Consider the following 23,456-nt stretch of genomic DNA (forward strand, 5'->3'; position numbering starts at 1 on the left):
TAACAAATCCTGTTGTTTGGTGTTTTCAGGTAGAAGACCTATTAGAAACCTCAATATAAACATTAGAGGAGAGAGAATTAAGGAGGTCAAAGAAGCAAAGTATTTAGGGGTTCTTTTGGATAAAAGCCTAAGATTTAGCAAACACGTAGAGATGATTTGTAAGAAGGTCACTCCTTTGATTAAGGCATTGACGACTCTTTTCCAGAACCATGGTACACCGAAAATGGTAATAAGGAGACTGATAACTGCGGCTACCACGTCAGCAATTTTATATGCGGCCCCGATACGGGGAGATACAATGAATATTCAGAGAAACAAAACAAAATTAAAAAGCGTACACAGGCTTGCTTTACTGCGTGTAGCCGCGGGATACAGAACAGTGTCATACGACGCGTTGTGTATATTAACGAAGGTTATACCCATTGATTTACAAATTAAAGGAAGAACACTTAGATATAGGGGTATGTCCAAAGATGAGGTTGAACGGCTAATTGATCAAGAGTGGCAGGATACATGGACACACTCTAGAGTTGGGGATTGGACCAGGCAACTAATCCCCAACATAAATACGTGGACTAGTAATAGACTAGGTAATGTAGATTTTTATTCGACACAACTGTTGACGGGGCATGGCTCGTTCGGCCATTATCTGTTTAGAATTGGAAAAAGACCTACCCCACAATGTGTGTACTGCCCAGAGAGTGATGATGCGGAACACACTGTGTTTGTATGCCCAAGATGGGCTCCAAATAGAAGAGAAATTTCGGACAACGGACTTACACCTGAAAACCTCTTAAATTGGATGGTCTATAGTGACGATAACTGGGATTGGTTCCGTAGGTTTGCCGGGGAAATCTTACGCACCAAGGAAGAAGAGGACAGAAGAAGGGGTTTCTGAAATTAGGATAGGGAGGACAGTCCCTCCGTGGAGGGCCCGTACGCCGTGGTGTGCGGGTTCCTGAGAAGGGGGGGAACTCCTGGGGAGTGTGGGACAAATAAAAGACCGAGTCCCGGTTGGCGGTGCCGCTCCTGCGGGTGCTTCGGCGCTTAGTGGGGTCGGTGCCGCTGATTAGAGGCAAAGGCATAATGACCGAGACCCGGTTCCCTGCTGAGGGGATGGGAGGTGGCATAGCCATACCCCGTCTCCGAGGCAGGGGATTAGAGGCAGGCGAATAAAATAAAATTAAAGATCTGGGGGAGCTAACCTGCCGTGCCGGGTGTACAACCGGTGGGCGGGGGACGCTCCCTTAGAGTAAAAGGACACTCTCCCCGACTGAGTATACTTAAATGGATATCCGGTCGGGGAGAGTAGGGAAAAAAAAAAGTAGGTGTAACAAAAGATTTCCACCTTATAGTTAAGAAAAACTTCAAATTTGCTCAATACAACAATATTTGCATGAGAAAAAAATTTTCACAAGCCAAATCTTAAAATCCCAGCAACATTTTAGTCATTCCTTGCCGTAAGGTTGGTCATATCAAAAATTGTTATGACAAATGTTTTAAGTAATGTTTAGAGAACTAAGGACCATTTTAAACCGGTTCGATACTGTACCTATTAATTGAGGTATGATTTTTTTGTTTCGAAACACCATTATTTCTACCCCCTGGGCCAATGGTTGGTGATATCAAAAACCTATCTAGATAAGTTTTAGGCCCTTATCCAAAGAATAGTAGAAACTTTAAACGAATTCGATATTTTACATAATAAGAAAGTTATAGCGATATTTTTTTTCCAAAAAGCCCCCCTCCCCGCATTTCCAATCCCATGGTCTGATTTTTTCCATTAACGAACTCGATCGAGATTTTTGGACGTTATATTTTGTGTATCAATTTGAAAGTGATTGGCGCAAAATTTTGGCAGTTATTGGGTCCACAAGATAGTGAACTATATAGTCGCGCGCGCGCGCGCGCGCGCGTGTGTGTGTGTGTGTGTGTGTATATATATATACATACATTTTTAAACTGACTGGTTTTGGGGTCTGGGAAATGTGAAACGCAAAGATCTGTCGAAATTTTCCGGAAGTTAAATCATGGTACCCATTACAAAAGGTAGCTTTCTTATGAAATCTATCTAAAGGCACACTTATTTCCAAAAATAGGACTCTCAATTAATCGACTGGAATATTTTTACTATTATTATTAATTTTTTCTTTTATTAATTTTTCAAGGTAGAATATTTTTCAACTTTTATCACAATAATAAGGATAAATTTTGAAATTAAATTACTTTTTGTTTTAATTACTTAAAATAATAAAATTTATGTACTATTTACAAGTTAACTTTACTGTTTAAAATATTTTACCGCATTTTGAATACATTCACACTGTTTCAACTTTTTATTTATTTATTATTCATCTTATTATTTAACAATTTATTCCATACATAATGAAAGAGACAATAAGTAAGGTTTAATTAATTTACGTTTAATTAATTTATTATGTTACTTATAAGGTATACAGAGATAAAGTTGTTTATACATAATATCATTTTTTTATATTTTACTTGGACAGGATATCCACTTATTTAAATGTTTTAATATTCGCTAGGTCATAACAGGTTCGCTAGGTTTTTATAATGTTCTGAAGGATAACCAGGTTTGTTTGTTGTTGTTTTTTTACTAGGTACATATTATTATTTGATCCATTCCTTATATATATAATTGTTTTTTTTTTATTGGTATAAATATTTAATACGATTAATCATTTCAATAATATTTAAATTAATTTTTAACTAATTTAATATGATTTTAATCCACCGGGTTGGTCTAGTGGTAAACTCGTTGTCGTAAATCAGCTTATTCCGAAGTCCAAGTTTTCAGGTTCAAATGGTAGTTACTTTTATTGGATTGGGTTGGGTTTTTAATTAACCACACGTCTCAGGAGTAGTTGACCTGAGTTTGTTCAATGCTATAAATTTACCGGTACAAGTGACTACCCTAATAAGTCGCTGGTAACTTTAATTGTTGATGCAACTATAAATAAAAGTACTTCAAAGAAAAGATGATATTATTTTATATATTTATAGGTTAAAAATGTAAATTAAATATTAAAAATTCCAGTGGTAGAGGAATATTTTGTTTAATAAAACGTTTTTATTAAGTTATAGATTACAATAACCACGCAGCCTCATTAATTAATAAAAATGACCTATTAAGTTTATAAATGTTCGTTTGAGGGAAAAATCTACTGAGCCTCGTGTACCCAAAACTTACATTTCATAAGAGCTAGCAAAAGTTCTTTAAAAAAATTTACCTTCGATAAATAAATTAGATGCAAATTTTAATTCGAATAATTTTCGTGAAAGCCTTAATCATTTGATAAAAACCGCATTTAAAATGGTTCATCTTTGTAGAGAACACATTCAGCAATAAAACACTTATCTCACTCTTACTAGCGGGTAATAAATGATAAATGACAATAAATAAAACTCTAATTCTAATTTTATTATAATTGTTTAAAGTTATAAAAATCGTAATTTAACTTATAAACCCACATTCGATATCAAGTTAAGTGGATTTGAGAATGCATATATGTTTAAATAAATTTTTTAAAAACGGAAAAAGAAAATTATACTAAACATAAAATTGCCACCCACACGCTCTTTAATTATCTATATTAGTCCTCTATTAAAGAGAAATGTTTTTTTGGGAGTCGTGTTGTGTTTTTTTTTTTTAATTTTTAATATTTATCTGTTGTTTAAAGCATATATACTCTAAGATCTGGCAAGATCTATTGCCGAATAATACATTGATCTGCATCCTAACCCCGTAGGGGAAGACACCCCCACCTTGTGACGTTACCGGTCGCCACACAATTTCCTCCGTTCTGAGCCCTAAGGGGCTTTACCGGAGACATTGATCTGTAGCCAGATGTTTGATTGTTCGTCTCAACAACGCAAGATTTTGGATTTTTCTCAAAATTTTCTAACGTTCAATTCAAAAATATTAAGGCTGGGAAGTGCCTAACTAAAAGCACATTAAAATGGGGGTTTTATCCATTGAAATATACGAGATATATTTTCAATTCGGGAGAGAAATTTGGTTCCAGAATAATACGACAGGTGGACTAAAACAAGATTATTTACGAAATTTTGAAATTATTTCGGTCAAGGGTTAAAAATTTCTATTCACTTATTTTTTTTAAATTTTAAAAAGTAATTAACTGCTTATAATAGCTGTTCAAAATGTGTTTTATTCTCCTTAGTAAATTTTTTCCCCCCTAAAATAACAATCGTACATGAATCATGAGGATAAAAATTTTAATTTTATTAAATAAATTAGCGCATTTATTAAATTTCAACTACTAATCCTAAAATGTGTATGTCCATAAAAACCATAAGCTGATGGTTGCAAGCAATTCAACATAAGGCTAAGTAATGCCTCAAAATAGGTATTCTCAAAAACCAGAACTATCCCACACCAAGTTTACTAGAAAAATTTACGAATTAATTGATTTCTCGTTGTCTTCTACAATAATCTAAATATATTATTGCTTATCTGTACACCAAGCTCATTGAAATGCAGGTAATATTTAGTTTCATAAGTTTGCGCTTATTTTGGGTTCATAACTGGAACTGACCGAATAATCTACATCATCATTACTCTCAAAGATTGTAAGTTAGACATCAAATGACTAGTATTTTAATTGATTTACTCGTTCCACAGCAGTAAGGAAGGCTGGTCAAAATATTTTATACCAATAAAATATATACCTTTCCATGGGACACAATACAGTTGTATACTACACATAGTACACATAGTCCTAGTGTCTATTCATTAATAGGAATATGCGTACACTTTAGTATCAGTATTAAAAAAAAATTGCTGAAACATATTAGGTTAGGCGGAAAACCGAATTTTTTTTAATCAGGTAGTCAAATTGAAGAGATATATAAAAATTATATATTCTATGAAAACAGATTTTTTTTTTCAATATTTTAATTATGAAAAAATTCGTACTTCTTCAAATATTAAGCGAACTGTATTCTATGAAATATTTAAGCATAAATAATAGCTACAAAATATATGGTAAATTCTCCAAAATTCTTTTAAGTTATTTATGCAATTTATTTTTTTTTAGGTCATATTCAAATGCCGTTTACTAATTAAAAAGAAAACTTATAAAGTGATGAAATTATCTAAAATATACAACTTTATGATACGTTTATTTGTATTAAATATAATTGTACTGGTTCCGCTGTAATTATCTTTATTCAGCCAGTAGACCTTGCATGTCTAGAAATGAGGTAATGCTGCTACCAATCTCATTCTAATGCCTCTCTAATGGGACAAGACATTGAATGCCGGGAAAAATAAATTTAAATTTATATTGCTATTATATAAATTAACCTTTTTTATTGGGGGAGAACATAAATAATATTATTGCTTTGTGCTAATCTGTTAACTTTTATTAAGTTCTAATGACAGGTCTAGCTTTCAATAAATTCCATTATTTCAAATTTATTAATTGTATGGACTAATTACTAGTTTTGCTGATCAATATATGAATTTTTATTCTTATTATCAACTACAGGCTACTTGCTATATTTTCTTTTAAATTTTTAAATAAAACCGTTACATAAAGCGTAGATAATAATTTTTAAAAAATAAATGGATAATTCGTGTGTTAATTGCGGATAACGTTTTTGTTACTTGATAACATATAAACTATTTGGATACTTCTGCCTATGACAACCAGTATTGTACGATTTTAATTTAATCTCTTTAATACACATAATCATCAAAGAAAATTAAAAATAATACCCGCATAAAAATATTGTAGATTTTATCTTTCCCTTTCACTATTTTAACAATTTTTTTTTTTAATTTTATTGTTATGATCAAATGTTAGGGTTTTAATGAATATTTATGTTTTTGTTAATTTAAAAAAAAATTGTCGGATGTAAATTAGGTTGTTATTCATAATTAATTATTTTTTAAGTCTGATTATTTTTCTGAACAAGTTATTTTCCATTACGTGATGTCTTTGCATTTTACACACACACACGCGCACACACACACACACATACATACATATATATATATATATATATATATATATATATATATTCACTTGAAAAAATAAGTAAATTATGATGATTTTTGTTCTTTATTTATACAAGCATGAACGAAAAACCGTCTAGACGACTGGACAAAAAACCGTCTAGACGACTGGAACAAAACTTGTAGGAGAAGATTACTTTGTCTAAAATTTTTATTATATCCTATTTAAGAACAATTACATAAATAATTCGATATTCTTGTGGCCTACATAAAAATGAAAATGTTATTGAAAATAAGGAATTTTTCTTGATATATAAGGGAAGAGTGAATTTTGTTAAACGAGTACAAGAAATATACGAACAAAACAGATTAATAAAGTAACAATATTTCATACGAAAATGAAATAAAAAATCTTCTAAAATTTAAAACTCTTCCAAACTTGACAATTCTTTTTTTTGTTCAAGAAACATTTTTAGTTTTCCAGATATTATAATATACCATATATAAGATAAAATATTTCAATAGATTAAAGTTATGGCTCCTTGGATTTTGTTTCTCAACGTTTTAATGTTCTACGAATTCAAATAATAAACAAAAAAATCAAAAATCTCGGTTGATAACTGTTTTATATAATATGGATTGAATATATGATAACGAAATTTGGTGTAGTAGCTCTTGTATATAGGGTATTTAAGATATTTCATTCTTTTGAAAATCGGGCAAGTGGATGGATGTTATTCTCCTTCAACCCATGGTGAGATTGAGTATCAGCTTAGGTGTATTTTATAAAATTCATTGCCATCTTGTAACAAAACCTCATTAACGTATGTTTTTACTTTTACACTATTATACTGTGTAACAGAGAGATAGTATTACAAACGATCTAAAAGTTGTACTATCACATTATTCATAATCTTGAGTTCGCTTGTACAAAAAACTTTAAAATCGTGTTTACAGAATTTTGTATATGTGAAGACGTAAACAGAGTGATATTAAAGTTAGGATGGTTCAGATTTCGAAACTAAGTGATACTAGGAATTATAAACATGAAACACTATCCGTTATGGTTCGGATCTCCTTAGTTACAAAAATATTACTTTATGGTGTGTTTGAAATCTTTGTCCGCATATTGAATCAAACATTTTTTCTAAATACGAAAATGGTCAGGAAACAAGATTTACCTTTTTACAAATTTTTTTTAGTATATTTTTAATTTGAAAATTACTATTTTAAAAGTAAAATCATCTATAAAGAATTTAAAATTATTTTATAAACAAATACGTATTTTATATGTTAATTCTTATATATAAAAACATACTATATAAACTAAAAAACTATATATATATAGTACATTGGTTTACATACATTTATACATTTATACATGTATACATTTATACATTGGTTTCAAATTAATCCGATGAACACGTAAACATAATTTTGTCTATTTTTTACAGAACCATTTATCAATCGCTTTTTTAAAAATATTGATAAAAGCATCTTAAACAATAGATAGAATATAAGAGTCACATAAGTAAGAAATACTCGTGTTTCATTGAAAACAACATAAAAACTTTTAACCTTTACTTGAATGTAGTTAACAATGAATAAAAGGAAATGAGATAGGATTGACCAATAAAGTTATCGAACAGTATTAATTATCATGAGACGTTGTACAAAGTATAAAATTTAATAAATATGCTTTAATTTAAAAATAAATTGATAAAAACTATTTTTTTATTTTTTTTAAGGATGTACAAGGAAGTATTTAAAAAACTATTTTGGTTTTTGTTTTGTAGTAGAGTTTAATACCGCATGTGTTCTTTCAACTAAGCGTTCTTAAATTCAGTTGAGTAATAATCGCATGACCTCTTTTAATCTTTTAAAACTTGTTTTAGCAAGGCTAGCATCTTCAAGGGGTCAAAGTTTAGATAGAGTATAATTTTACGCAAAACACGTTACTTTTACTACGTAATATATGAAAATGGTCAATAGATACGTATTAATCATTACGTCTTAGGGCGGTTATCTGTTAGGTTCTTAACACCACATGGAATTTTATTTCTTCCTAGTAGGGATAACATTCAATATAAAAACAAAATACATGCATCTTTATAAAATAATAAAAAACAGTGTTACTTTAGAAAAACAAAATCAGTGAAAAATTAAAAACAAGTAAATATTAAACTTAATTAATCCTAATATGGCGTCCACTTCAAATCCTTTAATTTAAAAAAAGGAGTGGACATTTTTTTCTTTTCAGTATTTTTTTAAATCGATTTTATTATTAATTTTTTAATTACAATATTTTTAATTATAAATTTTGGGTAGACCTACAAAAATTTATTTCCCATATAGAAAAGCCTTTCCAACAAAAAGTAAACTGTAAGAAACCTCTATTTTATGACAACAAGAAAAATTGTAGGGAAACGACATAAATAAACTACTACCGGAATTGAGCTAAGATTCTGGGATGCGGGATTATAAATTATTTTTTTACATGAAGTTTTCCTAATAGTTTTCTTATTCTTTTATATGAAAATATTATAAATATTAGAATGATATATCATTTCTTTTTATTTCATTTAGTCGTAAAAAAAGGAAAATCTTTTAGCAATTATCCGCCAAAAAACACTACTCTTGGCATGAGTTTATGTTAGTTATACATTATACTTTAGCCGACTTTTTTCTCGGCCCACTACTGTAAAATACATATACATAAGGCTAAATTGAATCTTACTCGTTACACCACCTCTCAAATCATCAGATTTAAAATGAATGCCTTCGTAATTAAAGTCTCTCGGAAGTTATATTTTTGAAATTATAGTTTTACAAACAAAATTATTTTTTTATTATGTTATATTAAATAACACACTAATAGATAATTTATTTATATTATTTATTCTTGGTTTACAGATAACCTAAAATGGTTGAAGAAACTAATAGAAATTGTGGAGGTTGCAGCGATGCAATTCATATAGCTAAAATATTACTTGCCACACTATGGGCACTTGTCTTAAATGTATACTACATTGCTCAAGAACTCATGTATTTAATTGTTTCAAAGCCTGAAAAGATGATTACAGGTCAACACGTTCTGGTAAGTAAAACGTAGGAATTCTTAAATTCATTTTTCTAAATAAAAGAAGTACATGATATATTACAATTTATAATAATACATCTTTGATATTGTATGACCTGTGATAAATAATACAACTACATATAGCATATGTTGTACAATATAATTGAATAACAGGTGTCCGAAAAGAAAAGCATCACCCTATAAGTCTCTTCATACTTTGAAATAAAAAGTATAATATTAAATTTATTATTTTCCTTACAGAGAATCTCATTTTAATTTTAGAATTCATTAGAATGCTGAAGACCATGTTATATTTTATGTTTGTCTTACAACATCAGAGAGATATGTTTTAAATTTATTTTTAACGTGATTACTTTTGCTCAGAGTGATTACAGAATAATTATAATTCACGTGTACGTATATAATATATTTACATATGTATGTTAATGTAACAGAATTTTAATAAAATGTGGAAACACTTAAATAACTTTTCAATAGTTAAACAAACAAAAGTTAAATTTAGTAAATGTTCCTTTTGCAATATAAAGATATTTTTCTGTATGAGACCAGCACATTCAAGCCCCTTGGGGATAGTTAAAACGTTTTAAATTGCACCTCATACGTTGTCAGGTCACCATTTTTGATAGGGTTAATGAAGCCTGAAGTTTTTTTTTTTACATCAAAAGCTTTATTTTCAAGACCCTTTAAATGATATGAGACCATTTTAAATTTCTGAGATCCCTATGAGGGAGCCTTCTCCGTCAATTTATTTTGTCGGAATATTACACACACACACTCAGGTACACAGTTATGCAAAATTGATCAGTAGAATATAAAAATTTGATTAATCGTTAACGAATTCAGATGTATATAATTTAATCCGGTAGCATTTACATTAATCTACGAATTTTACAATATTTAACTTTATAGAGATGTTATAAAAAGAATAAAAAATTCTTGCGCAGTTCTGTGCATGAATCTAAAATTTTACAAAAAAAAGTTCTCTCATTTAAAAGAGGTAGGCTATAATCTTTTTTTTCTTTTTTTTTAAGTTTATAACAAAATTAAATTACTATAACCGTAGTTTAATGAAATAATTAAAAGAAATCTTTTTTCTTGTATAAAATAAATACGATGTTTAAAATTATATGTTCAAATATTTCTATTTAAAATTTTGTTTTTAGTAAATTAATAATCTTGTGCTACTATCTATTGGTAAGTTATTAATACATTTATAAAAAGAAATATCAACGATCAAACCTGGCAGCATCATAGCAAACCACATTTCTAACTTTCCCCGCTCAAATCTTTTTTCAACCTTAAATTAAGCGTAACTCAAGAACGACTCAAACAATCTTTATCAAATTTTCACATGCCAACTTCAGATAAGATTAAATTTCAATGAAATTAATCTAGTAGTTTTGGATATTTTCAAGCTGCAAAATTTTATACATAGGGATATAAATATACAAGAAAACCACAATTTAAGTGAATGGTATTTTCGTACTCCTCATACCTTAAAACGTAAAAAATATTGATTTCTCCCCTCCCACCATGCGATCGAAAGTAATACCGTACATTTCTTCAAAACTTCGGCAAGAAAAAAGAAATAAAAATAGAATGTCTCAGATACCCTGAAATAATGCTAATATATTTTGTTAATGAACGTATTTAAAGAATAATGAAATACATTTTTTTTAAATACGACAGTATGTACAATAAATCATAAATTTCTAAAAGAATTTTTAGCTTTATTAACCATATGTAAACCTTTCGTGTTTTATTTTATAATTAAATAACTAATCAAGTTTTTTTTTTTTAAATTCCAGATTTTAACTTCAATGACACATTGTCTAATTCTATATATTTGTATTTTAGAATTACGAAAAATTATTTTTTTTCTATCTACTTTTAGCTACCGCCAGACAGCTAAAGCGGATACTAAATTGTGGATACCGGTGTTCTTTGGTGGTTGGGTTTCAATTAACCACACATCTCAGAAATGGTCGATCTGAGATTATACAAGACTACACTTTACTTAAACTCATACCCATGTAATCTTCATTCATCCTGTAATACCTGACGCTGATTCCCGGAGGCTAAACAAGAAAAAGAAAAAAGACAACTAAACTATAAATACAATATTAATTAGTCATTTCCTTTACATATTATACAAGCAGTAAACTTTAATGCTTTTTTTCGTATCTCAAATTATATTTACAATCGTTTTCGTAAATTAGAAACCATAAGTAAATTACACGACAATAATTACGTTATAAAGAAGTTTTCCTTGAAACACCTTAAATAAATACATTCTAGATATTAAATCAAAGATGGCGTAGATATTAAAACACATTAATACATTCTAGACATTAAATCTATTAAATCAAAGGTAGCATAAGCACTGATAAAATCTAACCAGTCCAGCTAGTAATGAGCTAGAAATCATGCTATATGTCCAGTACTACGAATAAAACCACAAAATAAAAATAAAAATGGTAACATAGGAACATATAACGTTAGACGTAAATGATCATAAACGTAAAATAAGTACTTTGATGACGCACAACTTAAGAAGAGAGGCCTCGTCCTGAGCATCATTATTAGGTTTCTAGGTCCAGAACATGTACTCGCTTTAATCACCTTACATATTCTCCATTGTCTGAGAGGTTAACAGCTAGATAGTTTATATGATCGCAAATCGATCGACTATCTCTCGAACACATGGTAATCCTTAATATTCGTGAATTTTGTATTTCCCTACGAATCATGGTCCCTGTGCAATGCATCTCGTAAATTAATCCTGGAAACGCTGAATAATTCTATATTGCTGGTACTCGCCGTATCCCAGAGTTGGATTCCGATGTCCAAACCTGGTTTTATAATTACTTGTACGAAAGTAGCTTGTTTGATAGGGATAGATACGAATTTTTACCTAATAACCAGTAGAGCTCCTTAAATTTGATATCTAGATCTTTATTTTTATTAATATATAAATATTAATAGGTTTATATATTAAAAAACCTTTATTTCTATTCAGTAGAATTTATGAAATAATATTCCTTAAAATTTTATTAGTTAATAAATTAAAACCTTTAAATGAGAAATATTTCTACTTTTTTCTTTTTACCTTGTCACACATTTTACCAGGCTTAGACGGAAGGATTACGAAAAACGTTTTACAGTTGGATTACAGTTACTTGAGCTTTTACTACACTTACACTTCGCTTTAGGAAGTATATAATGTATATAAATGACCATCATACTAAAAAATTTAATAATTAAAAAACAATTGTAAATAATATAATTAAAAATCAAATAAATTTGCTTAAAATAATTAGATTTTTTTTTTTGTAATTTAAAAATGATAATCTGTAATTATGTTACATGGAGAAAAAATTTAAAAAGCTGATGGTTACATCAACGCTAGTTTTAGGTAACTTTTTCACGTATAATTATTATTTTTCCACTTTATAATACAAAATAACCAATCCTAGAAAAGGATTACAACTTTGTTGTCATTTTTGTTTACATTCATTCTTTTGAATTAAATTATTAATTTTATATCATTGACTGAAATGGCAAATATACTTCTCTATGTTATAACTTTTTAATTGTTCTTTATTCAATTACTATATTGCATAGTTTTAATGAAGTAGAAATCTTTTATAAAAGGTCTTAACATTGAGATTACAGGAAGAATATGTTAAACGTTAAGTAAATAATTTTTAACAGATGCTATTAGCTAGATTATTTATTACGGTAGAAATAATCCAATTAACATAATATTATCCATGAATTAACAATAAATAACAACTTCATTACATTATACTTTATAAATGCATTATTTTAATATCACTAAGCTATTTTAATGTCATTACGTTTGAGGGAAAAAATCTCAGACTATTTTTATATTGCTTTTTATTACGTACATCTAACAAAATTCTAGTGAAATTCAGCTATTAATAACATAATATAAATAGTGTCCCAAAATGAGTGACATTTTAATTTTTGTAATAAAATACATTTCTTATTTTATAATTAATTTCATTTTTGCTGTATTAGAAACTAGTGACATGAAGGTTATGTGTAATACAAAACATTGACAAATGAGCGCTCCAGCCTTGGCTGCACATGTTCACTAATTTGACAAAATTTTCCAAAACCTATTGTTGCTGGGAAATGTCAGTAATATTATGCCAAATTTCTTTTTTGAGGTCCTTAATTGCTTGTGTTTATTAATGTAATCTTTGTCCTGAAGATAACCCCATAGGAAGAAAGATTCAAACGGCGTCAAGTCACGTGACCTTGGCGATCAATTCGAATCACCTCGCTGCGAGATAACAAGACTATTAAATTCTTTTTCCAATAACTTCATGGTTTCATTGGCAGCGTGGCATGTTGTAATGGCCTAACTTTAGGCCGTAAAATGTTTAAAATTATCCCACGTTATCAAATTCCATTGACAGTAACGAAACCCCTATCGTCATTTTTGAAGAAGTAAGATCCAATCAATCCCCCAGCCTCAAACCCACGCTAAACCGTGACCCACCGAGAATGCAAAGGAATTTCTTCAATTTTTGGCGGATTTTCTGATCCTCAAATTTGACAATTTTGTTTATGACACAGCCGGTAAAAAAAAAAAATGTGCCTCACCACTAAAGTGATTTTTTTTTTAGAAAATTCGTTTATTTTGTTATTTTTGCAATTTCTACGCATTGTTAAAGTATGTACTTCTCCATAATTTAATCATTGTTTATTGATAACAGCATATAAATATCTCTGCTCTGGTTTTACCGCGAAAAAAAAGGCGGAAAATTAAAAATATTAGTTCATTTTGGGACACTCTTTATATACATTTGTGATTATTACAGAAATATTTAACATTCGAATTATCAAAAATAAACAAATTTTTTTGTTATTTTTATATTATTTAAATAATAATATCTAATTCAATAAATTACATTGGTAAACATAATTTTTGTTTCTTAACATGCGATACATGATTTTAGTCTGTTTTTTTATGCTGAAAACGAATATGAAATCAGAATCTTTCTATCACCCATGTCTGAAAATTTTTAATTAAAGGATTTTTTTTATTTTTCAACGTATAGTTAGCATTTTAACTCCTATATTGTATTTTGTTAGCTCATTTTTTATTGTTGAATTTTGATAACATAATTTGTAAGCTATAATTAAACAATATTAGACCAAGAATAAAATCACAACGTAGTCACACATTATCATGTCTTATCTTATCATATCATATCTTACATTATCATAAATCATATCTATTACTGAAGAGTGAGCCTTCATGGACAAGATTAATCACGTCTGCGCAGATCAAAACATGTACCTGAAAACACAACTGTGTTGTTTGTATTAAGCACTGGATTTAGGAATGAATTGATTTTTTCAGTCTTATTGCTGTCTTAACTTTGTTAACAGTGCAATGCCTCGAAACTGCGTTAATGATGTGGATGCCTTTTGTTATGTATGTGGTGATTTTACCGCAAAATCAAATAGAAAAAATATTACACCTTTAATAAAAAAAGCATATCATTTGCACTTTCAGTGTAAAATTGGTGATCAGGATAAGACGTGGGCTTCTCATAAAGTATGCAGTAATTGTTCTGTATATTTAAGAGGATAGTTGAAAGGTACTCGGAAGGCTTTGCCATTTGGTGTACCTATGGTTTGACCTGAACCAAAGGATCACGTAACCGATTGTTACTTTTAATTAACAAGTGTGTCGGAAATTTCTAAAAATCTAAACATACTGTAAAATATTCTTCATTGCAATCTGCAATCAGGCCTGTACCTCACAGCGAAATTATTCCAGTTCCTGAACCACCTATGAATGTATGTTTCGAAAGCAGCGATGAAGAATCAGGCAGTACTGAAGAAGATAACAACGATTTTGATTTTGAATTATCTTCCAATAAGCCACATATTGGTGAATTAAATGACTTGGTTAGGGATTTAAATTTATCAAAAAAATCAAGCTGAACTGTTAGGGTCAAAACTGCAATGTTGAAATTTACTTCAAAAAAATACAAAAATTTCGGGCTTTTGAAGCCGACAAAAAGAACTTTCTCAGTACTTTATTGATGAAAATAATTTGATTTAGTACACAAATATTGATGACCTTATGTTGCACTTAGGACAAATTCATAAACCTGAGGACTGGCGCTTTTTCATAGATTAGTCCAAGTATATTTTAAAAGTGGTTCTACTACACAACGGTAACAAATATCCTTCGATGCCAATCGCTTATGGTATTAATTTGAAAGAGACAATTTGATGAAAGACGTTCTTGAAAAAATAAATTATAAAAAACATAGCTGGAACATATGTGTGATTTTAAAGTTATAGCTATTTTGTTAAGCATGCAGTTAGGCTATACTAAGTACATGTGTTTTCTTTACGAATGGGACAGCCGAGCTAGGGATAAACGTTATGTTACCAAAGATTGAAAGAAACGAGACAACTTAACTCCAAATGGGAAAAATGTTATTTATGAGCTCTTAGTTGAACCCAAAAAATTATTTTTACCTCCTCTCCAAGCTAGGACTAATGAAAAGATTGATATTTTTCATGTACCACACAAATTTCTAAGTTAGAATTTCTTTAATAAAATAGTGTCTTATTTTGAAAGCGGACAAATTCTTTAATTTTAATTTATTCAATTACTAATATCGTTTTGTAAATTATTTATGGATTGTGTGATAATAATATCGCTATATATAATATGCTAAATGAAGACAATGATTTTGCATTTTTTAAAAGATATCATCAATTCAAACCCCCAAAAATGTAATATTGCTGAATAAGGAATTATTGGCCGGCTCTGTGTAAAACAGATTTAAGACGAAAAATGTTAAAGTGCAAAAACATTAACTAAAATTCAAATTTGTTTCAATGGCTTACTGATGCGTTCAATCATCACCGACGCGTCACCTTCTTTTCACTGTGATAAAACCAGAATTTAGTAACATCTTGTGTTTATGTATTGATGGTCTATTTTTCATATTTCCTAATACTGTGTAGTTAGTCATTGCAACATTTCAATCATTGTACTAATTTTTCCTCTGTTTAGAAATAAATTTTTACTGCAGTTAACATGATTTGTTTTTATTTTTATTAAATATTTAACCCATTAGTCGTATCAAAGCCGAAGTTACATAAACTAAACCTAGGCAAGTTGCGAAATTTTCGCACGGGTCTGCTTGTACAATATTAAATTGTTAATGTTTATTTATCTGTCGTTGAAGTAATTATGTTTCAATTTATCTTATTAAAATTATATTGCTGGCTGTGTACTAGCTCATAATTAATTTAAATCAAGAACTGCTTAAATTTGTTGTGCTTATCACTAGTTACCTTATCACGTCTGCTTATCATTTAATTATTTTCATCCGACATGAGTTTGATTAATTTAATTCGTGTGATGGTGCCAGATAAAGAACATTCTGTTCAATTTTTACAACCCATAAGAATTTTACATATTATAGCTTTTTGCATATAGGATCACGAAATATCCTTTTGTTAAGCGACAGGAAATAAAATAAATGGCATTGTGTAAAGTCAAATTTAGCAATTTTGTTCGTTTGAGCAGTGGTACTTGGCTGCAATTCAGCAAACTGAAACTGGAAGTTGTTGTTTATTTTCTATACGGATTGAGTAGGAAATATACAGTTTTAAATTTTGTAGAGAAATAATTTCGCACAGGTAGTGCCTCTATAACGTCTTGGAAAAAATTTCGTAAGGAAATATGTGCGGACATGTTACTCCGTAACCCAGTATTAATAGGCAGGAAAAGTCTGAACGTAAAAATTTATAGATCTCTTTTCAAGGAGAAAATATATTGTGAGGATGGTTTATCCGCGGAAATTTTCAGATAATTAAAAAAGTATTTCGTATATACGGGAATAACAGCGAAAAGAGGAAATCACAAGGAGTGTGGTAAATCAAGATCTAGGCTAGACTTCTATTTACGCGAATTCATGTGACGCCAACGGAACATCGACATGGACCCATTGGATCAAATTTTGCAGGATATCACTTTTTTTTAATCTCCATAGGAGTGAATATAAGTAAGACTTATTTTTTTACTATTTAATAGAAATGTCTACGCTTTCGAAATAAGACCCGTAAAATATTACCACACATAACCTTTACAATTCCTGTGAAATTAATAGTTGAAAAAAAATTAATTATTATATCCAGTTTAATGCTTTTTCATAAATAGATTTCGCTCACTTCTAAGACGCATACGTCTTGTGACGTATGCGTCTAATGTGTCTAATGTGTCTAACGTCTAACGTTAATGTGTCTAATGCGTCTAACGTCTAATGTGTCGTGACGTAAGCAAGACTATGGTCTTGCTTACGTCACGACACATTATATCACCTTAACATAAACCATATAAGGTTAGGTTACGTCACCATATATAATGAGTAAATAATAAATACGTATGTAATATAGTATGTTAACTGATTTTAATTTTTATTGTAGTAAGATAAAATAGTCCAATTAACATACACTTTATCATCTAAGTAAATTATTTTTATAGACGATTGTATGTTTTGTTATAGCTCATATGAATATTAATTACTCCTAGTTATAATCAATAAAAATAATGTAATCACAGAAAAATTTAATTTATACGTAAATACTTAATAATGGATTTTTTAATAATAAATATAAAAATAAATTAAAAAACAAAAAAAACCTTTCAAAACGAACAAGTTTTAATTTAGATGTCTTTTTGTCGTGTTTCAATATAATTTTCTAAGTCAATAGATGTAAATTCTGTCGCTAGAAAATTACAGAATTTAATCTAAAAAATTAATCCTATCTTATTTTCAGATTACCTCATTCTTTTAGTTTATGTTTCTTCCCAAAATATATTAGAAGAAAAAATATTTTCTTATTTAAAATTTGTAGAATAGGTAACATAATATTTTCTGGAACAATAATAATGTATCCAACTACTGTTCATCTGCTGATACTGTACTGGGTGTATAAAAACATCGATATTTTTTGCGACATATCATTATGTGATTACCTTAACGTATTCTATTAGGCAACTACATTTCTAAACGTATGAAATATATTTTTTCCATATTGATTTGTACTAACTGAAAAGTGTAGGACATCGATGCAGTCGTACACATTAGATTACTGAAAATTAAGGTAGGAAAAATATTTAAAAAATTAGGAAAAGCTATAAAATATAGAAGTAATCTGATTTACCATCTATTTGCAAAATAGATGCGATAGTTTATTTTTGCCTGGATCAAAAGTTTTGTTTTAGTTTTCTTTCACTATTTTTATCATTATTTATAACTTCATATGCAAAAAAAAATACAAAATCCGGGATTCTCTAAACTTAAAATGGATCAGATAAAAAAAAAACAGCTTGAAATTTTTAATTATTTTTACATATATTCTGATTAATACTTAAACGAAGAAATATTTACCCAAAATTAAAGAGAAATATTCAAACAATAAAAAAAACTAAATTTTACAGGATTATTATTTAAAATAAAATAATGAGTTTTTACTGATTATTCAGCCTATTAAACAGATAAGTAATAAAGATTAAAAATAACAAAATATTAATAATAATAAAAAATAATTATTTTTAATGACTGGGGAGGTATATAATTTTATGCCGTATTCCATATCAGTTAATACATCACATTATGAAACTAATTTAGGCATTTAAATTTTACATTCTTTTTAATTTTCTCATATTTTAGTGCAGCAGGCTTAGAAAATTGTATTTTTATGCCATATAAATTGTAACTATTATTTATTCAGTATTTCTACAAGAAATTATATTATATATATAATCAATCAAAAAAAATTTTCCCAGGATTTTTATTTAAATTAAAATAAACGCTTTTACTGATTATTAAAACTATTAAACCGATTCATAATAAAGAATAAACATAAATAAATATAACAAATAAATGATTATTTTTAGTGATTAGAGGAGCGTAATGAATAAAATAATTTTATATTTTAATTTTCATTTCCTCAAATTTTAGTACGGTAGGCTTGCAAAATTGTATTTTTATGCCTTTTAATTGTAACTATTACTTATTCAGAACTTTTTCAAAGAAAATACATAATTTTTAATATCTACTATGTTAAAATATTTTTTTTTACAGTTTGTATTTACTATATTATAAATATCTTTTTATTTTTTATGTTCTATTTTAATTTTTAGCTCCGCCATTCGTTTCATAAAATTTATTATTTGTAATACATTGCAATGTATGTATATTTTAAATATGTATTTAATATACTCACTATATATTTTTAATATATGTATAGCGTATGTATATTATCATTTATAAGAATTACGTTACAGAGCTTCATAATATTTTTTAAAAGTATTATAAATTCTCTCCTGTCTACTATTTTATTTGTGAAGTTGTAAATTTAAAGTTTTTCTTTAAAATTAAAATTAATCTAAAAGAATGATAAACACAATGTTACTAGAAAACGATTAAATTTCATTCCTTTTTAAAAATAGTTATTTATAAAAGTATTTTTTCTTAGTTTTTAGATCAAAATGAAAAAAATAACATAAAAGGTAACAGTTTTTTTTATGGCATTATTGATACATTTTTCTCATGCAGATTTAATTTCACATTTTTATTTTTTTTTATTTTCCACTTCTTAATTCATTGATCATTTTCACTCGTTTCTTATTCAATTTATTCCGTTTATCAACGACAGATTTTTTTAAATGTTTTAAAATTTTTTCCCTCCATAATAAGCAATTATTTTTTTTATTCTTCTTTTCATCCATCCTTCATGTTTTTCTAATCAAATCCTTTTCTTATGTTTTACACTTTCTACATTTTTTTTTTTTATCAGAAATCTAAATTACGTTTCAAGATATTTTATGTGTTTAATTTAAGAAGTTAATTTCGCCAACTTTCTCCCTCCTTTTTTTGGTTAACAACTTCAGAAAAATTAATTTGAAATATTCGGTTTTTTTTTAATATGGAAACAAGAATTTTAATATATAAAAAAAAAATGTGAAACCATTTTATACTAATTAATATACAATGGTCGACAATTAGGTTTCATATCCAAAACTTCGTTACATTTTGCAACTTCATTTCTCTTCCAGGATTTTATCTAGTTTTTCCAACAGATTTTCAGAGTATAGAATATGTTTTGATTAATATAGATAGATTCATTAGACAAAAAGAATAAAAAAAACCTATCATAAATATAGACAAAACCAATTTCAAAGTATACACTTTTTTAAATAGCCTCGTAGATTGAAAATTATAATATATTTATAGTAAGAGGATAAATAATTTTTTATAAATTCTAACATCATATTATTTATGTATTAATTTAATATTCCTTTCATTAATTAAATACGTTGTAATATAATTATAAGCAACCCAATTTAAGAAAGAAAAAACAAACAGAAAAAGGCTCAATAATTGTTTACAAAAAACAAAACGTAAAAATATGATGGAAATCTGTTTTTAAAAATTATCATCACCTGACGTCATTGAAGAAATAGCATATATTCGCGCGGGTATGTATGTGTGCGTGCATATTTTGCTATCAAGGTTTCAAAAACGGAAAAAATCGTGGTAATAATAAAACGAGGTAAAACGTTTCTGTAGTAGTTTTTTTTTTATTTCGTATTACCTTCAGAAATATAACAAATAATAAAATTTAAACAGTTAATGTTGGAATTAATGGCCTAAAAAATAGCAGCCTGTACAACAATAGATTTTTTTAATAATAATGATCATAATAACTAATTATTTACAACACTACTACAAATCAGGTTCGGTCAATTCCGTCCGCCATTCAGTATGTCCCCGTTACTGATAACAATAAGAACGTTTCACACCCCCACCATACCTGCTTCTTGTATTTATTCCTTTTTCGGGATTTATTCCTCATTTAGTTTTTATTAGTAAGAGTTGTAAAATTGGGTTGATGTTTTGAAAGATTTCCAGGCTTATACATACACATCAAATTAAGAAACAAAGAAAATGTAATGAAATATGAACGGGTAGAAGAAAAGGGAATGTATTTTCGAGAACAAATTAATAAATTCAACAGAAAAACCTGTTCTCAAATACAGTAGGTAGAGGCTATAAGCCTGAAATGTTTACCAATAAAATAAAGTAACAAAGAAGTTTGACAAAATTATTATAATTAGCTAGTCAAAAGCAACAAAAAAAAAAAAGTAAAAGTTGCACAAAACATTTACAAGACTATTTTAAGTGGCTAGACAAAGAGGGTCAAAGTATAGATAAAAAAAATCTAACATTGAGAATTTACAAAACTATTACAAGTGGCTTGGTAAAACGTATACTGTAGCTTCTTTTGAAGGATAACTACTGCTGATAATCACTACTAAATATGAAATATGTTTTTACTACTCATTGGGATATTAAAATTGCAAATAATTAGAGGAAGATAAACTACTATCAACACATATTATTTTAATCAACTTTTTGTAAGGTACAATTTCCTACGAGGTATGGAGTTAACTGGAAAAATTTCGTATGAGGGACGCAATTGACCGGGTTCTTTTTCAGGCAGACGCTACTGACCAACGTTCCTACAAATTGGTAGATTAACTAATAATTAATTTAATTATTAAAATATTTAATATTAAAAATTAGTTAAATGTTTTCGGTCCCAAATTACTTAATATAATAAATTAAAACAAAAAAAATTTAAAAACATTTTTAAATTTATAAATGTATTGGAAATTTTGAATAGTAAATCAGCTGTTGCTTTAAAAAACGCAAGTTTTTATTCTCATTTTAACTTTATACTTCAAATACAAGTATAGTATTAGAAGGTCTCTAAATTAATTACGTATTGGAAAATTAAATTATAGTGGTTCAAATTTTTGTTCTCTTATGCAAATATTATTGTTATTATTTTCGTTCATTCATTCAATTTTATCAAATAATAATGGATATTTTAAGTGAAACCGAAAGAATAACTCTGTGGCTAAGTAAAAACTTTACATTAAAATCATTCATCATATGTCCACTTTTCTATTCTAAAAACAAAATCCCTTTCGTCACGCCGGAGGGTGGGGGTAGATTTCACCGTTGCTAAGTAGGATCAGCAGTTATTTACGAAATCAAATAGAGGGATACCTTTCAGAAAGAAGATGTACAGTGGAGACGCAAGAAGACAACATAGAGGTCTATATGCGAGGAGGTGTGCCGCAGGGATCGGTGTTAGGGCCGTTGTTATGGATAGTGGCCTTCGATAGCCTACTACAGAAGGAGTATCCAGCTGGAGTCGAACTAGTGGCATACGCGGACGACCTCGCGGTTCTTATAGAAGGTAGATCTATGTTGGAAGTACAAAATAAGGCGGACGAGACCATGATTATAATAGGCCAATGGTTGGTCTCCAGGATACTGGAACTGTCGGTAGACAAATGCAAATGCATAACATTTACAGGCAAAAGACATTTAGACCCGTTAAACATCAGAATAAATAGAAGCGTTATAGAAGAAGTGTCATTTTTGAAGTATCTGGGCGTTATCGTACAGAAAAATTGCAAGTTTACAGAGCATATAGACAGTGTATGTAAAAGAGCAGAAGGCATGGTCTAGGACCTCAATCTAATCATATGTATACTGAGAGCGCCCAGAGCATTCAAGCGCAAGCTGCTAGCCACCTCTGTGGCATCTTCCTTGATGCATGCGGCACCAGTTTGGTGGCCTGCAATAAATATAAAAAGAAACAAGAATAAGTTGACGATGACACACAGAAAGGTACTTCTGGGGGTGGTCCCAGCGTATCGTACGGTCTCGTACGATGTGGTGGCCGAGGTAATTCCTATAGATCTAACGGCGAGAAAACATGTAGAAAAAGCGAACGGAAAGGACAAGCAAGAGATTAGAAATGAAGTCACGACCTGGATTGAGAGAAAACATGGTGAGGTGGACTTTTTGTCGCTCTGTTCCTCACAGGACATATTTATTTTAACCATTACCTGCACAAAGTAGGAAGACGCGTAGATTCGACGTGTATGTACTGTGAGGGACTCGATAACGTCGAACACACCTTCTTTGCGTGTAATAAATGGGCCACCCATGGAGCAATAGCAAATATTCAAGGGAAGAGTCCCCTCGACATAGTAAAAGAAATATTGGAAAATGAAAATAAATGGAAGGATATCTCCGATTTTATTAGCAAGGTATTAACACAAAATAACGAGGATGAGCGTCTTCTGGGTTTTTAGCGTTAGGGAAGGGTGGACAGCCTCAACGGGGAGAGTCGGCATGCCGAGGTGTGCCGGTGTCGATGAACCGTTAGGGACTCCAAAGGGCTGGATAGTTGTAG

The 23,456-nt window shown here is 29.0% G+C and overlaps 2 protein-coding genes across 2 annotated transcripts in view; one reads left to right on the top strand and one right to left on the bottom strand.

Annotated features, from left to right (window-relative positions):
- Window positions 1–23,456, bottom strand: part of LOC142320229 (uncharacterized) — a 214,176-nt gene that overhangs the window by 116,207 nt on the left and 74,513 nt on the right. The window lies entirely within an intron of this gene.
- The window catches only part of LOC142319070 (epidermal retinol dehydrogenase 2-like), a 119,246-nt gene that overhangs the window by 67,930 nt on the left and 27,860 nt on the right, over window positions 1–23,456 (top strand). The window contains exon 2 of the mRNA XM_075355932.1: window positions 8,915–9,098. Coding sequence (XP_075212047.1) covers window positions 8,925–9,098 — 174 coding nt within the window. The 5' untranslated portion in view covers window positions 8,915–8,924. The remainder of the gene's footprint in view (window positions 1–8,914; window positions 9,099–23,456) is intronic.

This window comes from Lycorma delicatula, chromosome 2 (assembly GCF_047948215.1).
Source record: "Lycorma delicatula isolate Av1 chromosome 2, ASM4794821v1, whole genome shotgun sequence".
Taxonomy (NCBI): domain Eukaryota; kingdom Metazoa; phylum Arthropoda; class Insecta; order Hemiptera; family Fulgoridae; genus Lycorma; species Lycorma delicatula.